This window comes from Cnephaeus nilssonii (genome assembly GCF_951640355.1).
Source record: "Cnephaeus nilssonii genome assembly, chromosome: 4".
NCBI lineage: Eukaryota > Metazoa > Chordata > Mammalia > Chiroptera > Vespertilionidae > Cnephaeus > Cnephaeus nilssonii.
Window position 1 is genome coordinate 69,919,800 of NC_137075.1, and position 18,132 is coordinate 69,937,931.

General features: G+C 41.7%; 1 protein-coding gene across 4 annotated transcripts in view; it reads left to right on the plus strand.

Moving 5' to 3' along the window:
• Positions 1-18,132, plus strand: part of FRMD6 (FERM domain containing 6) — an 81,410-nt gene that overhangs the window by 39,552 nt on the left and 23,726 nt on the right. For 2 of the 4 annotated variants that reach the window (XM_079769428.1, XM_079769427.1), the window contains exons 2-6: positions 1,242-1,485; positions 9,593-9,683; positions 12,649-12,752; positions 13,732-13,808; positions 16,590-16,776. In XM_079769428.1, coding sequence (XP_079625554.1) covers positions 1,387-1,485; positions 9,593-9,683; positions 12,649-12,752; positions 13,732-13,808; positions 16,590-16,776 — 558 coding nt within the window. In that variant the 5' untranslated portion in view covers positions 1,242-1,386. Of the gene's footprint in view, positions 1-1,239; positions 1,486-9,592; positions 9,684-12,648; positions 12,753-13,731; positions 13,809-16,589; positions 16,777-18,132 lie in introns of all 4 variants that reach the window. The other 2 variants (XM_079769426.1, XM_079769429.1) reach the window with 2 other exon arrangements.

The following is an 18,132-nucleotide window of genomic DNA, read 5'->3' on the forward strand; positions in this document are numbered from 1 at the left end:
GCTAATGGTTTGAGAGGCAACTAGTCTTAACACATCTTCGTTGACTAGTGTTATATTAGCAATAATGGATGAAATATTAGACACACACCTTAAAAGTAGGAAATATCCACCACTGTTTTGAAATTATTCTACAAGGCCTTGCCAATGCAATGAGACATGAAACAGAAATAAAAAGACCATTATTGAAAATTGGAGAGGAAATTTTCATTACTTGGAAATAAAGTCGTATACATTGAAAATCTGAGAGAAGTTAAAAAATAAAATTAATATGTTTAATAAACTGATTAGCTGTCAGAGATATCCAACATCCACATTTCTTTTGCATACAAACATAGTTTGATATATACAGTCTTGTTGTGTCTTTGTATTTTATTGGTTGGTGAGATAACAAATAGAAAAATTGTTTGCATTGTCAAGTGAGAGAATTAGGAGAGACAGCAGTGCCATAAAAGGGAGAAAAACGTTGCAAGGAGGGCATAGTAGCCGTGGTAAATGTCAGAGAGGCATCCGTTACTGTGACTCCTCGGCTACTGCTGATGGTCTGGAGCAGTGGTCAGCAAACTCACTAGTCAACAGAGCCAAATATCAACAGTACGATTGAAATTTCCTTTGAGAGCCAAATTTTTTAAACTTAAACTTCTTCTAACGCCACTTCTTCAAAATAGACTCGCCCAGGCCGTGGTATTTTGTGGAAGAGCCACACTCAAGGGGCCAAAGAGCCGCATGTGGCTCACAAGCCGCGGTTTGCCGACCACGGGTCTGGAGTCACTGGCTTCTTCGTGGAGCCAGGCGGGTGACGAGGAGGGGAAAGCCAGACCAGAGTGGTTGAAGAAGGAATGCCATGCAAGAGCCAAGACGTTTATTTGAGTTTGTAATGGAAGAAAGGCGTTTAGAATTTTGTTGTTGTCGTTGCTATTTTGTCATTTTGCTTCTTTTCGGAGCCCTTTGTTATCTGTCCGGTGAGGCTGAAAACGCCTCCAAGGCGGCTCTGCCTCTGTGAGCCCTGCAGTGCATGGCGCAGCCTGGGATGCGAGGGCTTTGCGTTTAATTCATGATTGTGAATGAAAGTGTTACGGCAGCCGTTAGTGGGCAAGCTGTAGAATGAGTTTCAGGGCGTTCTCATTTATTCTGCTAGGCAGCCCTGTCTCTGAGACACGCTGACCTGTGCTGCTCCTCTCCCCGTCTTCTCATCAGTCTCACCGCCTTTATTCACGCCTGATTTGGGCTTTTTTGTTTTAGAGCTGTGAAACCTCCATCGTGGCACGTCATGATGCTTCTCCTACAGAGTGTGTGATGAGGAGCGGAGTTTGGCTGTGGAGTTCTCGGAACCAGCGGCATTGCCGGGGACTCGGAGCCCAGCGCTGACCACTAGAGAGCCCCCACACAATGAACAAACTGAACTTCCATAACAACAGAGTCATGCAAGACCGCCGGAGTGTGTGCATTTTCCTTCCCAATGACGAATCTCTGAACATCATCATAAATGTGAGTGGATCCCCCCCTTAGAGATCTTTAAATAATTGTGTTCCCACCAGTGACCACATTCAAGTTCTGACTTGGTTAATTAAGGGGTGAAGTTATTAAAGAATGAGATCATTAATCATCTGGTGGGTTGGGGTGCTAAAGTAGTCCACACAGGTATGAACTCTGAATTATGGCTGAAGTGCAACTGACTTCAATATTCTCTCACTTGGGGTAAAATTAGACAATTGTGGCTACTATATTATAGCAAAACCAACACTGCTATTTTTAAACGTTTTATAGAAATATAATTTTTATTGATATACTAGAGGCCTGGTGCACGAAATTCATGCGGGGGGGGGGTGGTCCCTCAGTCCGGCCTGCACTCACTTGCAATCCAGGACTGCTGGCTCCTAATGCTCGCCTACCTGCCTGCCTGATCACTCCTAACTGCTAGCCTGCCTGCCTGATCGCCCCTAACTGCCTCTGTCTCAGCCCCCACTGCTGCGGCATCGTCCAGAAGGATGTCCGGAAGGTCATTCGACTGTCCGGTCTAATTAGCATATTACGCTTTTATTATTATAAAAGATAATATTAATTTGCTTTTTAAATACTTTTGAGTTGTACCTACACACATGAAATAGTAATAAATTGCTAGCTTTTTAATGTGTTTTGATGATTGTTTTAATAGTAGCCTAAGTCTAGCCAATTTCATGAATAGGTTGTGCTTATGAACATTAAGCTGTTGCTTGTGCTTCATGAGTCAAAGTTAATTCTCTTTAGTTCACCTGGAGATTAAGGAATATGACACTTTTTTTTTTTTAATTTTAAAAATTGAGTTATAATTTACATGCAACAAAGTATAGGAATCTTAAGCATGCAGCTCAATGAATTTTTATAAGTGTATACATCCTTGTAATCATCATCCAACTTGAGATATAGTACATTTCCAGCACCCCAGAAAGATCTTTTGTGACTCTTCCTAGTCAGTAATCTCCACCCAAAGGGTAACAACTGTTCCACCTCTATCGCCATAAAGTAATTCTGCTTGTTTCTGAACTCCATGCCCCTGAAATTATGTGCTATTAGAGGCCTGGTGCACAAATTCATGCACAGGTGGGGTCCCTCGGCCTGGTTGGTGATCGAGGCCTATGGGGGGCCAGCTGGCGGGGAGAAGGGAACCCGGGAGGTTGGCCGGCCGGCCCCCCAATTGAGGCCAATTGAGGGGCTGGCCGTGGGGAGGGGCTGTGGGAGGTTGGCATTGGGAGTGCACTGACTACCAGGGGGCAGCTCTTGTGTTGAGCGTCTGCCCCCTGGTGGTTAGTGCACATCATAGGAACTGGTCGACCAGTTGTTCAGTTGTTTGGTTGTAATGGTTGCTTAGGCTTTTATATACATGTTCTCTTTGGTATCTGGTTTCTTTCACTCAACATTTGACCTGTGAAATTCATCTATTTTATTGTATGTAATAGTAATTCTTTCTTTTTCATTGTTGTATAATATTCTGTTGTGTGAATATGCCAATATCTTTAACTATTGTTGATGGGTATTGGGTTATTTTAAGTTTGGGACTATTATGAATAAAAATGTTATCAACATTTTATGTGTATGCATATATGTATACATTTCTGGGCTTATACCCAAGAATGGAATCGTGGATCCCAAGGTATACATAAGTTTAGCTTTGGTAGAGACTGCCAAATAGTTTTATGGTAATCAGTAGCATGCCTTGCATTTTTCAGTTCCTCTCCTTATTATCAACTTTTATTGATTGTATTCTGATGGAATTAAGGGGAAAAATTGCCTTGAGTTAGTTTTTTGTTGTTGTTGTTGTTTTTTTGCTTTATGCTACTATATTTTAACCCAATTACTGTATAAAAGAATATTTCTAAATGTTATACTGAATACATACGGCATTTAAATATCCTCATTAAGCAGTTTAGATGGGAAAAGATTCTTGCTTATTAACCATTTTGGCTTTATCCTGACAATCACTACAGTTTCTTGATTTACTAATTTAACCTTGTTTTTGCTTATAGGGGTTGTCTGAAAATCAAACCTGCCTATTGAGTTAACTTTATCATCTGTTGGGCAGAATTTCTATTGATGAGGTACTACTCAGTGTACCTGAGCTGTTTTTGATGTGTGAAATGACAATCTATTATTTTTGCAGCATTTGGTTTTTAAAACCTAATAAAAATTGGCAATATATCTCTATTTCACTGTGGGCACTGGCAAAATATATTAAAATGTAATTTATTTATATATGTGACTATGCTATTTCAGTTTCTTTACACAGTTATATAAAAATGTACCCACTAAATTTTAAAAATATGCATAATCATATAGCATAAGCACTTAAGATACTTCTCTCAATTCCATTTCTATCATTTTACCTGGTGGAATATGTATACATGAGTTCATGTGTATTTATATACACACATACAGGAGATGGAACAAAACTTCACTGATCTCAGTTAAGTGGAAGGAAGACTAATCTGACTTCACAAGGAATATTAAAAGCTGACTATAATTTTCTAGGAAATTAATTTGTACTAAAATCTCAGGTGAGGAAGATAATTGTAGAGAACAGATTGGAAGATAGTGAATCTGTTCATTGTTATACATCAGTGGCTTTAAAATTTTAATGCACATCAGAATTATTTGGTGAGCTTGTTAAATATTCAGACCACTAGGGGCCCAGTGCACGAATTTGTGCACCTTGAAAGGAACTGTGGGCCTCAAGGCTGCAGTGGGCACAGGGGCAGGTCTCAGCCCATCCTCCATGCCCCTGCCCAACCCCTCCTGCTGCGGCCCCTGGTCCCCTGTCTGCAGGCGGCCCCGCTCCTGCCACTGCCGCTTCCACGTGCTGACAGCGCCAGCCCCGCTTACATCCACTGACGGCGCGGAGCGATTGGGGCCAGCACCAGCAGCAGGTGCGAGTGAGGCCGGCACCATCAGCTGGTGCGAGCGGTGGCTCCAGCGCCAGCTGTGGGTGCGAGTGGGGCTGTGGCCGGCAGCAGGTGCAAGAGGCGGCTGCCGGCCCTGATCGCCCCTCAGGAGCAGGAGGAGGTGGAGAAGCCCTGAGGGGCGATTGGGGCCAGCAGCCACCACTCACACCTGCTGACAGCACCATGCGATTGGGGCCGACGCTGGGCACCAGCAGCGGGTGCGCGTGGCGACTCCGGCGCCGGCAGCAGGTGCAAGTGCCGGATGGGACCGTGGCATGTGGGAGCAAAGAATTTTCAGTAACCACCAGAGGCTCGCCCCGGTGACAGCAACCGGCACCCCGCCTTGGTCCGGCGCCCCTGCTTACCTGCTCCACCATCCCACCACAGCCAACGCCCACCATGTTCCGTGCTCTGCCGCCTGCTGCCAACGCCTGCCATGTGCCCCACATGCCCCCTGGTGGTCAGCACACATCATAAAACCGGTTGTTTGGTTTTTCAGTGGTTCGGTCTATTTGCATATTAGCCTTTTATTATATACTAGAGGCCCGATGCACAAAAATTCGTGCAAGAGTAGGCCTTCCTTCCCCCAGCTGCTGGCACCGGCTTCCCTCCAGCACCTGGGACTGGGCTTCCCTCCTCTGGCCGCCAGTAGGCACCCGGGACCCAGGTTGCTTCCCTCCTCTGGCCGCCGGCAGGCACCCGGGACCAAGGCTGCTTCCTTCCTCTGCATTTGACTCTACATTTTACTAGTTTTGTGACCTTTGGACAAGTTTCTTAAGCTCACTCACCTTCCTCACTTGCAAAAGCAACTTGCCCAGTACGCAGCACATAGTAGGCATTTGATTTATATTAACTCCCTTTCTGCCTTCCCTTTATGAAGAATAATTGAGGGGCAGTACGGTAGTGAAAAGTACTGAACTTTGTGAATGTACTGAACACACTCTGACCTGAATTCAAATCCCATGTTTAGAAAATTTATCAGACCTCCCTCCGCTTCAACATCTTCACCTGTTATAAAATGGGAATAGTACCGGTGGTACCGAGTGATTGTGAGAATTAAGGGTTAACACATAGCATAATTTCTCATACGTAGATGGTAAGCTGGTATTATTACTTTCAGTTCTTACTCAGAGATTAATTTTGCACTTCTTTAATTCCCTTCTTTTGCAAAACCAGTATAATAGTTCCTACAGGATCGTCAGTATGTCGTCATAACTGAGGACGGTTTGAGTCACAGGGACCTAGGTAAAAACCCATAGTCCATGACTCGCTCTGCACCTTGGGCAAGTTCATTTTTTTTGCTTCAGTTTCCTCATCTGTAAAGAGGAGATAATCTTACTCTCCTCACAGGGACATTGCAAGGATTTAAAGATAGAACCGGCATATACCCTAGCTGGTTTGGCTCAGTAGATAGAGCGTCGGCCTGCGGACTGAAGAGGCCCGGGTTTGATTCCGGTCAAGGGCACATGCCTGGGTTGTGGGCTCAATCCCCAGTAGGGGGCGTGCAGGAGGCTGCCGATCAATGATTCTCTCTCATCATTGACGTTTCTCTCTCTCTCTCCCTCTCCCTTCCTCTCTGAAATCAATAAAAATATATTAAAAATAAAAATAAAGATGGAACCTGTATAAAGCACAGTGCCCAGGCACTCTGAGCGGTTTGTCTGTTTCAGTTGGGGCGCCTTGTTAATGAAACTCACAGGGAGAGTCTGAACTCTGTTAGGCCTCTTCTTCTTCCAGGGGGTGTAGATTCCTTGGCCACGTCCAGATTCCGCTCCATCAAGCCATTGGACCCAAGGAGGGAGGGCCTGGGCTACGGAGTGTGGGAACTCCTCACTGCCAGCAACCCCATTCAAGGTTGCCAGAAAATAGCAGTTGATGTCTTAGAGTTGTGGTATCACAAATTAACTGTAGCAAAATCTATTTCATGAATGGTCTAATTTTTCATCATTTGTAACTAGTGTTTTATGCAAAGACAGTTTACTCCCTGACAGGCATAGTTGATACAATGTTATCTTCTTCAGGTGGGATAAGTTTAGTGTCTTGATCATTCCGAATTCTCCATGAGTTGAACTGATAAGGGACTGTTTTAAATGATTTTAATCAGCAGATAAATATTAAATGTGGAAACTTGGAAAACTTGGCAAATAAAATCATGCCAAATGTAAGAGCCACAAAAGTTTGAGTGATGTAAATTGTGACCAAGAGCTTGTACCTCTTCGCTAAGTAAGACCAGAGTGAAGAGCTTTTGTGGTTTCTTTTCCGGAACATATTTAAAACATTTCTGCTCAACACCATTGATATTTAGGATCAAATACTGTTTTTATTAAAAACTTTCATGTAGAGTATATCTTTAGATACTGCCTTAATTCTTACAACCTCATACTCTATAGCACTTTTTTAAAGTTTCCATTGCTCCCGAAGATTAAATAATGAAAAATTTCACAACAGCTAACGTGTTGCCGCAGAAGACTCATACTAAGCCAGCACGAAACCCAAGCTTGTTCTCACGGCAGGTGAGACTTCAGAGCACAGCGTTGCTAATTGCAATTTTTAAACAAGAACACTGTGCTTACCTGCTAGTTATTAAAGAGCTTTATCAGTCGGCTCCAAAGTGCTTGCTTTTAACATGCAGAACAATAATAATAATAATTATAGGGGAAGTACGGAGGAAATGTACAGCATAATTTGAACAGCAGTTACACAATACAACCTAGGTTATGTTCATGGACAGTTTGTGGTTTTAAGAATTTTTCTGTGAACTTTTCATCACATTTTTATCCTAAGTGCTCTGTGTCTGACATTTTTAGCTACAGTCAAAACTAAGAATTGGAGGTGCCCTAGACTGTATGACATTCTGAGTCTCAAATTTGTAGTATATAGTTCAATTTTATGTAACAACTGGTATTTTTTCCTTTACCAGTCTGCTTATTGAAGCTTATTTTTATTTTTTATTCTTTTAAATATATTTTATTGATTTTTTACAGAGAGGAAGGGAGAGGGATAGAAAGCTAGAAACATCGATGGGAGAGAAACATCGATCAGCTGCCTCTTGCACACCCCATACTGGGGATGTGCCCGCAACCAAGGTACATGCCCTTGACCGGAATCGAACCTGGGACCTTTCAGTCCTCAGGCCGACGCTCTATCCACTGAGCCAAACCAGTTAGGGCTTGAAGCTTATTTTTAAAGTGGAATTATGGTGCTATCGAACTCAAAATCCAAAGTCCTTTTAATGAATGAAGAGGATGATGGTTTCCTACTGGTACATGTGTTCTCCCAGTGGTGTTGGTGGGTTTGCATTCATACATTTTCCCATTTACTGCATGGTCTGCCTGCTTCAGTGGTCAGAGAGCAGTCTGGAGTCGTGGGACAGAACTAAAGGAGCCCACAGGGAAATCAGACTCCTGGCTTTCATTCATCAAGTATTTACGGAGAGCCTACGGTATGTCCTGGATATAAATAGGACACCTTTCCTAAGCCCCCTAATTTGTCTTTGGCCTTAACATACAGACCTTTTGCGCTTTCCAGCGGATCAGGTGCTTTAGATTAGTTGCCGGCTAGTAATGGCTGTGGAAAAGAGAAGTGAGCCTACTTTCCTTCCTCCATTGGTCATTGTCACCATTCTGAACTCTTTGGCTGTCCGTTATTGAGGAGTCTCAGCATGTTTTTATTCTCTGAATCTGAGTTACATATTAAGGTAATGATAAAAAGTCATTAATTCAGAATGAACTAATTTAGAATTTATAGTAATTAAAACTCTAATTGTCATATTATCATTGAAGACAGAATTTGCAACTTGTAGTACAAATGAGAAGTGAAATGCCACCCGTAATGGCTATAGCTGAAATGATAAACTGTCACGTTGCACATATTTTAACATACACGTATAATAGTATTACAGTACACAGATTAGCAAAGTTGTGAATTGCTGCCTTTGTCACTTGACCTTAAGCTTTCTGGGTCTTATTTTTTTACTTCTATAAAATGAAGTAATGACCAATAGGGTCTCTTAAAGTCAATTCCAACTCCAATGAGCTTTAGTCATTCTGAATTCAACCAGGTTTACTCAGCACAATTTCTATCTCCCAAAACACTTCCTTAAGTATTTGAGAAGTCTTAAAACTATATCTTGTAAGGACTGTTTTATCATTCAACATGCGACTTTTCAGAATAATTTACTCCCAGGGTTTCAAATTAATGTGGTTTTATGATATTTGATTTATAGTAGAATTCAGAAAGGGAGCCTGGTTTAGGTACCTAAAAGTATAAGACAATAAAATGATTAATTAAGATAAATAAGAGCTAGGCATTCATGTATTGTATAATATATGAGTATTTTGCTTAGGCCATCACGAGGAAAACTTTCCTTATAAAAATACTTGCCAAATTTGATAATCTGAGTAGGCTGTTTTGGGTTCCTTCCGAAATACTTATCACATACCATAATGGGTTTAGACTAAGGCCTTGCCCATGTATCATAAGATTTATGAGTTTCCTACAGATTGCATTGGGACTTTTATTACCATGTTGTAAAAATTTGTATTGTGATAATCATTATTGAAACTCAGCCACAGATTAAAGTGGACGATTTTTTATATATCTATAATAATAAAAATATAATATGCTAATTAGACCGGATGTCCTTCCGGACAAAGTCGGGGCTGCGAGGGAAACCTGGTTCCCGGGTGCCTGCCAGTGGCCAGAGGGAAGCCCAGGTCTCGGGTGCCAGAGGGAAGCCAGTGCCGGCAGCTGGGGGAAGACCTACTCTTAGACAATTTTCATGCATCGGGCCTCTAGTGTATATATATGTATTTTTTTTCTTTTTATTTATTTCAGAGAGGAAGGGAGAGGGAGAGAGAGGTAGAAACATCAATGATGAGAGGCAATCATTGATTGGTTGCCTCCTGCACACGCCCTACTAGGGATCGAGCGCGCAACCTGGGCAAGTGCCCTTGACCAGAATCAAACCTGGGACCCTTTAGTCTGCAGGCCAACGCTCTATCCACTGAGCCAAACTGGCTAGGGCAAAGTAGACACTTTCAATAAACCTACAGTTGTTTTGCTAGTGTCAGCTTATCCTTTCAAGGAATCTATTTAGAATGCATTTCATTGCCCAATTGTGGCTCACTGTGTGGACGTGGTTGAATTATTATCTCAAGTTGTATTTTCCCCCCCTGTAGGTTAAAATTCTGTGTCACCAGTTGCTGGTCCAGGTGTGTGACCTACTCAGGCTAAAGGACTGTCACCTGTTTGGACTCAGTGTTATACAGAGTAAGTCTTATCCTTATCTCTCATGGATTCAGCCAACTATCCCAAGGGAAATGACATTTTATACCTATTGCTTACATTGGGCATATGTTATGAAATTGTGATTCCAAAAATACCCGTAAACTGATCATCATTTTTAGTCTAGTATTCATTTTTTAAACCAAAATCTTGTGTATTTTTTACAAGATTTTGAATCTTAGATCATGTATTTATTATAGTTTGAACTTAAAAATTCTTTCCTCTTTAGGAGTCTGGATTTTATGTGTTTGCTCCTTTATGTTTTAATGAACCAAGCTTGATTTTTGTTTCCCTGCCCAGAGGGAGCAGCTGGAGCTGGTAGGAAATTAGCTTGGATATTTTAGTAATTTAATTTGTTTTATAATTTTGGGCATGAAAAGAAATGTAGACACAATAAAACTGACTTTCCGCTATTCAGATTCACTTGCTATTGACTATATAACAAAGTGTCCTATTGATTTACGCTTATTTTCTGTTTGTTCCTCCTTACCCCTTCTCTTGTCTCCAGTCAGAATCTACAACTTTGAGAGACGGGATCGGTTTCCTCTGTATACTTTATGTGGAGAAGGTTGTCGAGGAAAGGGCTTCTCTACCCTGCCACCTTAGAGTTTAGGTCCCAGGGTTTACCTGCAGCCATTTCTTATAAACGTTCTTCTTTCAAATAGTAATTTAAAATTTCTCAAGGCCCTGGCTGGTGTGCTGAATGGTTAGAGCTTCAGTTAGAATCGATCAATGTTTCTCTCTTACATTGAGGTCTCTCTCTAAAATTTAAAAGAAAAAAAAAATTCCTTCTAATGTAATCTTCTAGATACCAAAAACCTTTCATATCTTTGTTCAGTTTTTCAAGGAGAATTTTTTGTGGAATGTTTTTATATTTACACTTGGCTATGAATTATTTTTTGCTACAGGAATTAGTTTAATGTTAAGGCTTATGATATCTTGAGAAAATGGTTAGTACCATAAAACACTTAGATCTGTCAGATTGGAAAGTGTGTCGTGATCAACTGGTAAGCAAGGCTCTTCTCAAATGTGAGCTGTTTTCAGTGTTTTTAGGTGAGGCCAGAGCAGGGAACATGTCAGGAACCCACGAATCAACCATTTGCTCTTCACTTTCTTCCCAGGGTAGTTACAGCAATAAAAACACAAACGCTCAGCTCCATCCCAGCATTAGTACATACCTCAGTTGTTCTTTCAAGACAGGGCCTGGGAGGAAATAAGGCACCCTGTGGGTTCTGAATAACTTCACGTTTACTCCGCACTGAGGGTCATTCTTCTTACCGCATAAGCAGACTGTTGATCTTTGTTGTTGAACAAAGTCCGTCTAATAAAACCAGTTTACAGCTTCCTTCGGATTCGAAAGAAGGGTCTTTAAGGTGTTCTTTTTAAAAGGGAGATTGTAACATGGCGAAAGAACGTTGGAACAGGAATCTGATGACCTGGTTCTAATTCTGGTTCTGCAACTTGCTAACTATGTGGCTTTAGACATGCCGCTTGACTTCCTCAGTTTCAGTTCTCTCACTGGTGGAATGGGAACTACTGTGCCACCTGCTTTGCAGGACCGGTGTGTGCTTGAGAATTCTTAAAGAATGAAGCTCTGGTCAGACTGTCAGATGGCAGGGGCAGGGGCACTTGAGAACTAGGCATGTGCTGTTATGGTGAGCAGCAGCCTCAGTTCTACTCATTGGGCTGCTTCTTCAGACGGGAACTCAAGCCAAACAAATCAGGTTCAACGGGAAGGTTGTCTGATCTTGTCCATTTCGTGTTTAATCAGTAACACAGGCGAGATGAGCGATGGTGTTAGTCAGTCTGATAAGTGGATTTAAGAAGCATCTCTCTCTTTCTCTGGGACCTTTTTCCTATCCCTGTCATTCACATTGGTTGATTCAATATGGCCAGCTATAGACAAAGAGTGGCTTCACCCTACCTGTTCTCTTCTGGCACTTTTCCAGTCGAACCCCAGCATTCAGCCAGGAGTGACAGTGTGGTCAAGTGTGTCATCCTTGGAGTGGTCCAAGAAATACACGTCCCTTTCAGAAGGAGTACATTTTTAAGTGGAGCTTCCCATGAGCCTGCCCCTTTGGTGAGGATTAGAGAAAAAGAAATAAGCTTTTAAGGAAAAAAAAAATAAAAGATTAAAAACTTTTGTGCAAGATAGGAATGCTGGAGGCTTTTCTTGTGAAATAAATCTCTCTTAAAAGAGTCTCTTGGAGAAGTCTGAAAAACTTTTATATTTTTGTTAGCTTGTTTTCACATGTTTAGATCACTTTGACATGGGTTTTTAGCAGTCTTATTTTCTGCTCGTCTTGAAGAAATATTTTGGCATTCATTCTTGTTTTGCATAAGATTCTTCTCCTCCTCCCACAAGATCAATCCCAAAGGCAGTGTGAGTAATGGTTCATCATCTTGTCACGCTGTGTTTTACGGGGAGAATATACTCGAGGACTCCTCTTCATAAAGCACGGGTCAGGCCCCCCACTTGAAAATGTGTGATTATTATCAGCGTTATCTGATTTCTTATATAGCAGTGAGGATGGCGTTTCTGCACTGTTTCATTATTGTGCCCGTGTGGGAAGAGTCTTCTGAGAGCTAAACAAAAGCATGTTTTGGTAAAACCAAGTAACGTCCAGTATTAGAAGTTAGACTGTAAGCTGTAATGACCCTCGAGACTAACTACAAGTAGGAAACTGTATTTCTTCTGAATATTACATATTTTAATAGTTTGTGTGCTGTATTACAAAAAGCAAAGTAATTCATAAAGGCCCTCATTAATGTCTAGCCCACAGGACTTACGTCTTAGTATCTTGTTGCATTTTCTTGGTAGTATGTGAATTCAGAGTACATTCATAAATCTTGAGGCTTTCTTTGAAAAACCTGTTTCTTTGTATATTCTTTCCTTTTTTTAAAAAAATTAAACATTTTTTATCACCTGTCTCCTTTTTTTAATGTGCAGATAACGAGCATGTGTACATGGAGCTGTCACAGAAGCTTTATAAGTATTGCCCAAAAGAATGGAAGAAAGAGGCCAGCAAGGTACGACCATACGAAGTCTCTTGGGTGAGATTACATTTATGAGCAAAATTATTTTGATTTTTTAAAAAGGTTTATTTGAGCTATGCTACATGAAAAATATTGTAAACAACATTTTATGCAGTTGAGAATGGGGAAGGGAAATGCATTTTTAAAGTTCTAAAATGTCACATCGATGAAGTATTAATAGCTTACAGCATAGAACTAGATTTGGGATATCTGTTTAAGTAATGCTGGACAATAACTTTTCAGAAATCATGGGATATTAATGCGTTGAAATGCAAAGTATGGAAAGGTACATGTTCTCTTTTGTGGCTGCGTTAGCTGTGCAAACTGATGTTCTAAGTAGTATTAGCAACTTGTGAATCTACTTTTACTATCCTTACATTTGATACTTTGTTACTTTCTTGTGTGGGTGCCTTTCTTCAGTAAACCTGAAATCTGTTTACACGGGGGAGCACTCACGGGGATTTACCTAGTGTTTTCAGGATCACCCTCCTAAGTCAGGAATAAATCCTCAGTGTCTGATCCTAGAGCCTCCAATTTGTATTTAAGAATTCTTGGGATAAACTGGAAGGCCACTTCAAAGCTAACTACAAAGTAAGGCGCATGAATGTCTAAATAAACAAACAGCATATTAGAATTTGGTATGTGGAATGTCAGAGGAACAAGAGAACATTTGTAATGAGGAGCAAATGGTCACCACAGGGGACAGCGCTGAGAAAGGAGCTGGATCTCAGCTAGAAATTTCCACTGGCATTTATTTTTATCTCCCCTTCTGTTGTCATTGGCATTACAGTGAATGAGTATCAGATACAGTAATGATGCTTTATGACTTCCTGGTTTTGCATGAATCTGGTATCCATATGGGACAACTGTCTGCCTGCTGCAAGGCCACACTCACCAGGAGTAGATAAAACCTTTCCGTGTTTAAAAAGTAGCTTGTAAATAGTGGTAAGTTATTACTTTTGAAAAACAGCTTGATTTTTATGTGACTTTGTTTTAGGGTATTGACCAGTTTGGACCTCCTATGATTATCCACTTCCGAGTACAATACTATGTGGAAAATGGCAGACTGATCAGGTATGAGGACAGGGAGAGAGTCTGAAGCTGTCTTTCCCATGGCACTCATCTTCCCACACAAACCAGCATACACACACACACACACACACACACACACACACACACATAATTGATTTCTGAGATGAAGGGAGAGGGAGAGAGAGACAGAAACATCAAAGATGAGAGAGAATCATTGATCGGCTGCTTCCTGCACACCCCCTACTGGGGATCAAGCCCGAAACCCGGGCTTGTACCCTGACCTGGAATCAAACCGTGACCTCGTGGTTCATATGTTGACACTCAACCACTGAGCCACACCAGCCAAGCTGTCTCATAGGTTTTATTTTTATTTTATTTTAATTTTTTTGTTAATCCTCACCTGAGGATATTTTTCCATTGATTTTTAGAGAGAATGGAAGGAATGGGGAGAGACAGAGAGAGAGAACATTAATGTGAAAGAGACACGTCAGTTGGTTGCCTCCCACATGCGCCCCAATCAGGGCTTGGGATTGAGCCTGCAACGGAGGTACATGTCCTTGACCAGAATCGAACCTGCAACCCTTCAGTCCTTAGCCCTGCCCGACGTTCTATCCATTGAGCCAAATTGGCTAGGGCGAGAGATTTTTTTTTTTTTTTTTTTTTTTTTAGATAAGTGAATGACTAGCTGACTCACATTCTCTGTACTCCCCATTTTCTTTCTTTTTTAAAAATATATTTTTATTTATTTCCGAGAGGAAGGGAGAGAGATAGAAACATCAATGATAAGAGGGGATCATTGATTGGCTGCCTCCTGTACATTGGACCGAGCCCGGAACCCAGGCATGTGTCCTAGACCGGAATCGAACTTGGGACCCTTTGGTCTGCAGGCCGACGCTCTATCCACTGAGCCAAACCGGCTAGGGCTGCACTCCACATTTTCAATAACACATAAGTCACCAAAAAGATACTTCATTCAAGAAGGAACTAGCACTTTTGTGAAGAGGAGAGGAATGGATAAAAGGATTATATTCCTTTTTGTTGAGGGGGGGCGGGGGGTGGGACAGCAGCAAGAACTCTCTCCTATAAAAACGCATGGGTGTTTACAGCCTGGTTTTCTTTTCACTGTGGGGGTCTTACTCTGTTCTTGGTAGTAGCTTTAAAGCTAAGATTATGCCCTGTGGAGTCATCTTGTGAGAATCTTAGATGCCGTTTGGCAAGGGCAGGTAATTGATTCTTTGTCTGGACATGGCTGCATGAGCAATACTATGCCCATGATACAAACTCAGAGTTCACTATTTTAAAAGCAAGCTTAGGAGGAGTCAGTGCCAGAAACTTTCAGAGGTGATCTTGTTGGCTGATAGAAAATACTAGAAATGTGAACTCTGAGTTTTACTTATTTCTTATTAAACTTTGAGAAACCCCATGTAACAGACAACAGATACATTTGGCTAGTGAGTTACATGTGAAATTCGCTCTTAATATTTCTATCATCGCCAGAGGCACATTACAAAGTAAAATATATTAGTCCATAAAGAATTTTTTAAAGACTGAGAAAGTTTTTAGTTATTCTCAGTTTATATGAAGTTTTTACTCCATTTACCTACTAAGTATGGAATGCACTTTACTCAATTTACCGACTAAGTATGGCATTAACCGCCTGGGGCTAATGAATGTTTAATTTATCCCAAAACTTCTGCCCTTTCCCCCTGGGATGAACTAGTCCAAACACTGTGTGGTCAGCATTATAAAAAGAAGTGCTCTGAAAAGTACTCTGTGCCAAGGGGAAAAAAATTACATAAATGCTTTATTTTTATTCTCTTTTGTTTGTTTCTGTCAAATGCTTTATTTTTAAACTCTTCATACTTAAACACGATCTTGGTTAAAATAAACCCATATGTTTTTATTATCACCCGCTAATGCACTATGAATCTAAGGTAAAAACATTCAACCTACAATAATAAAGAGGCAAATAAGCACGTTAAATATACACCTACGTTTTTTCTTGCATTTCTACTTTGATCACAGAGGCGTCCTATGGGCCTGTGACATCTCTTGGAGCTAGACCATGTTTTCCCCAGTCAGCACTTCTTGCTCAACATGTTTAACGGGGACTATATTTATTTCTGACCTCAGTGGATTGTAATGAGCGCACTGCTAATATTTCCATTTTTGAGGAGTATCATGGTTGTCATAACATGTGCCTATTAAAACACACCCATAAAGTAACACCCACTTAATAATAATAAAAAAAAAAGATTTAAGGGAAGCATTTTTCAGTTCATTCATTCTGAAAGAGGAAAAAAAAAATCACACCATTTGTAGTTAAATTTTTTTTCTAGACAGTCTCATAAACATTTTTTAAAGGGGCCTTAGCGTATTTGTAATGTGCTCAGCTGAAAAACAAAAAAGGATAGCAAAACATTAAAGCCAGGGTTGGGTTGTCCCCTCGGGTTTGTCCTTACTTATATTATGTGTACAGCATTCTTGTAACAAAATTATTTTACTACAATAAATACCTAGGCTTCTATTATCATACTTGTTTAATGAAATATTACAGGGGAAGGATTCAGACCGTTTTTCCAGTCTCTGAATGAATCGACTGTTACAGGTCTTCGGAAATGTGACTTTGGCAGCCAGGGTAGTTCAGTGAGGCAGCGATCAGGTGTTCCTACAACCTCCCCTTTTCTCAGTGCGCGGGGAAGGAGTGGGGAGCAGGGAGCAGAGACCGAAGAGCCCTTGTCAGCAGATGGATAGCAGGGTTTGGGTTCTGTTTACATGCCATTGGATTATACCATCAAAATGTGTTTTCTTTTATTTTCCTAGTGACAGAGCAGCAAGATTCTATTATTACTGGCACCTGAGAAAACAAGTGCTTCATTCTCAGTGTGTGCTCCGCGAGGAGGCCTATTTCCTGCTGGCAGCCTTTGCCCTGCAGGCTGACCTTGGGAACTTCAAAAGGAATAAGCACTACGGAAAATACTTTGAGCCGGAGGCTTACTTCCCATCTTGGGTAGGCACTGTTTTCAAATTCTAAAGTGTTTTCTCCAGCTTGCTTCTACGTCATTGTGCGGCGACTCGCGCTGCTTCAAGAAATGGGAACCCAGGTGTTTTGTGGCCAGCGAAACCCTTCATGATGTGCAAAATATAAGTCCGGCTCTTAAGAGCGTGGTACACGCGCTATCTTTGTAGACGCGGCTGGCTTATAGTTAATGCGGAAGAAGATTGCTCTCCATTCTAAATGTGCTGGGACGTGGAGTGTGCCAGCCCGCCGTTGGTGTTTACAGGGCCTTGATCTTATTTACTCTTCATTTGAGCAGCATTTTCTCCTTCCCAGTCAACCCCATTGTAAGTTGAAAATACGGTTAAGTCAAGATGCATTCAATACGCCTAACTTAGCGAACGTCATAGCTTAGCCGGGCCCACCTTAAATGTGCTCAGAACACTTACACTCGCCTACAGTAAGGCCGAATCGTCCGACACAAAGCCTGTTTTGTAATGAAGTGTCGAATATATCTCCTGTGATTTTTTGAATACTATACTGAAGGTGAAAACCAGAATGGTTGCTTGGGTCCCCAGCATTAGTGAGCACAGCTGGAAGCCTGAACACAGCCTGGAGTGTGTTTGAAGCCTTGAACTAAAGCAAAAAAAATGCTGGTGACACAGTGGGCACAGAGTGTCCATTGTTTACCCCTGTGACCCTGTGGCTCACCACCACTACCCAGCATCACGAGAGAAGACTGAACTGCAGATCACTAGCTCGGGGGGGAAAAAATCATTCAAAATTTGAAGTTCAGTCTCTGCTGAAAGCATATTGCTTTCACACCATAGTCAAGAAATCCTAAGTCGAGCCATCATGTAAGTCGGGCCCTTTGTCCCTGTGTTTGAGTAAACTCCTTGCTCTGACCACCATCTCCTTACTTCAGCGAGAAAATTTAGGTTATTCCAGCATGAACTATTCAACTGTACTTTCTCTACCCCAGCCAGTCTGCTCTGTCCCCATCCTTCCTCCAGGTCTGTGCTGTAACTTCTTTCTCTTACCTTTACCCTCTGCTCTGCAGTCAGAATATACATGACATGCTTGGTTTGCACCCTCATCCTGGAAGGAAGGAAGGAAGGAAGGAAGGAAGGAAGGAAGGGAGGGAGGGAGGGAGGGAGGGAGGGAGGGAGGGAGGGAGGGAGGGAGGGAGGGAGGGAAAGAAATGCCTCTCCTGCCTTCCCTTCTCAGTAACACTTCTTGAAAAAGTGATGTCTATTTGATTTTCTAGCTTCTTTGCTTCCCACATGAACTCCTCAACCCACCTCCATCTGCCTGCTCGCCCCACCGCTCCACTCATGGGCTGTCCCTCAGGTCACCAGTGACCTTTAA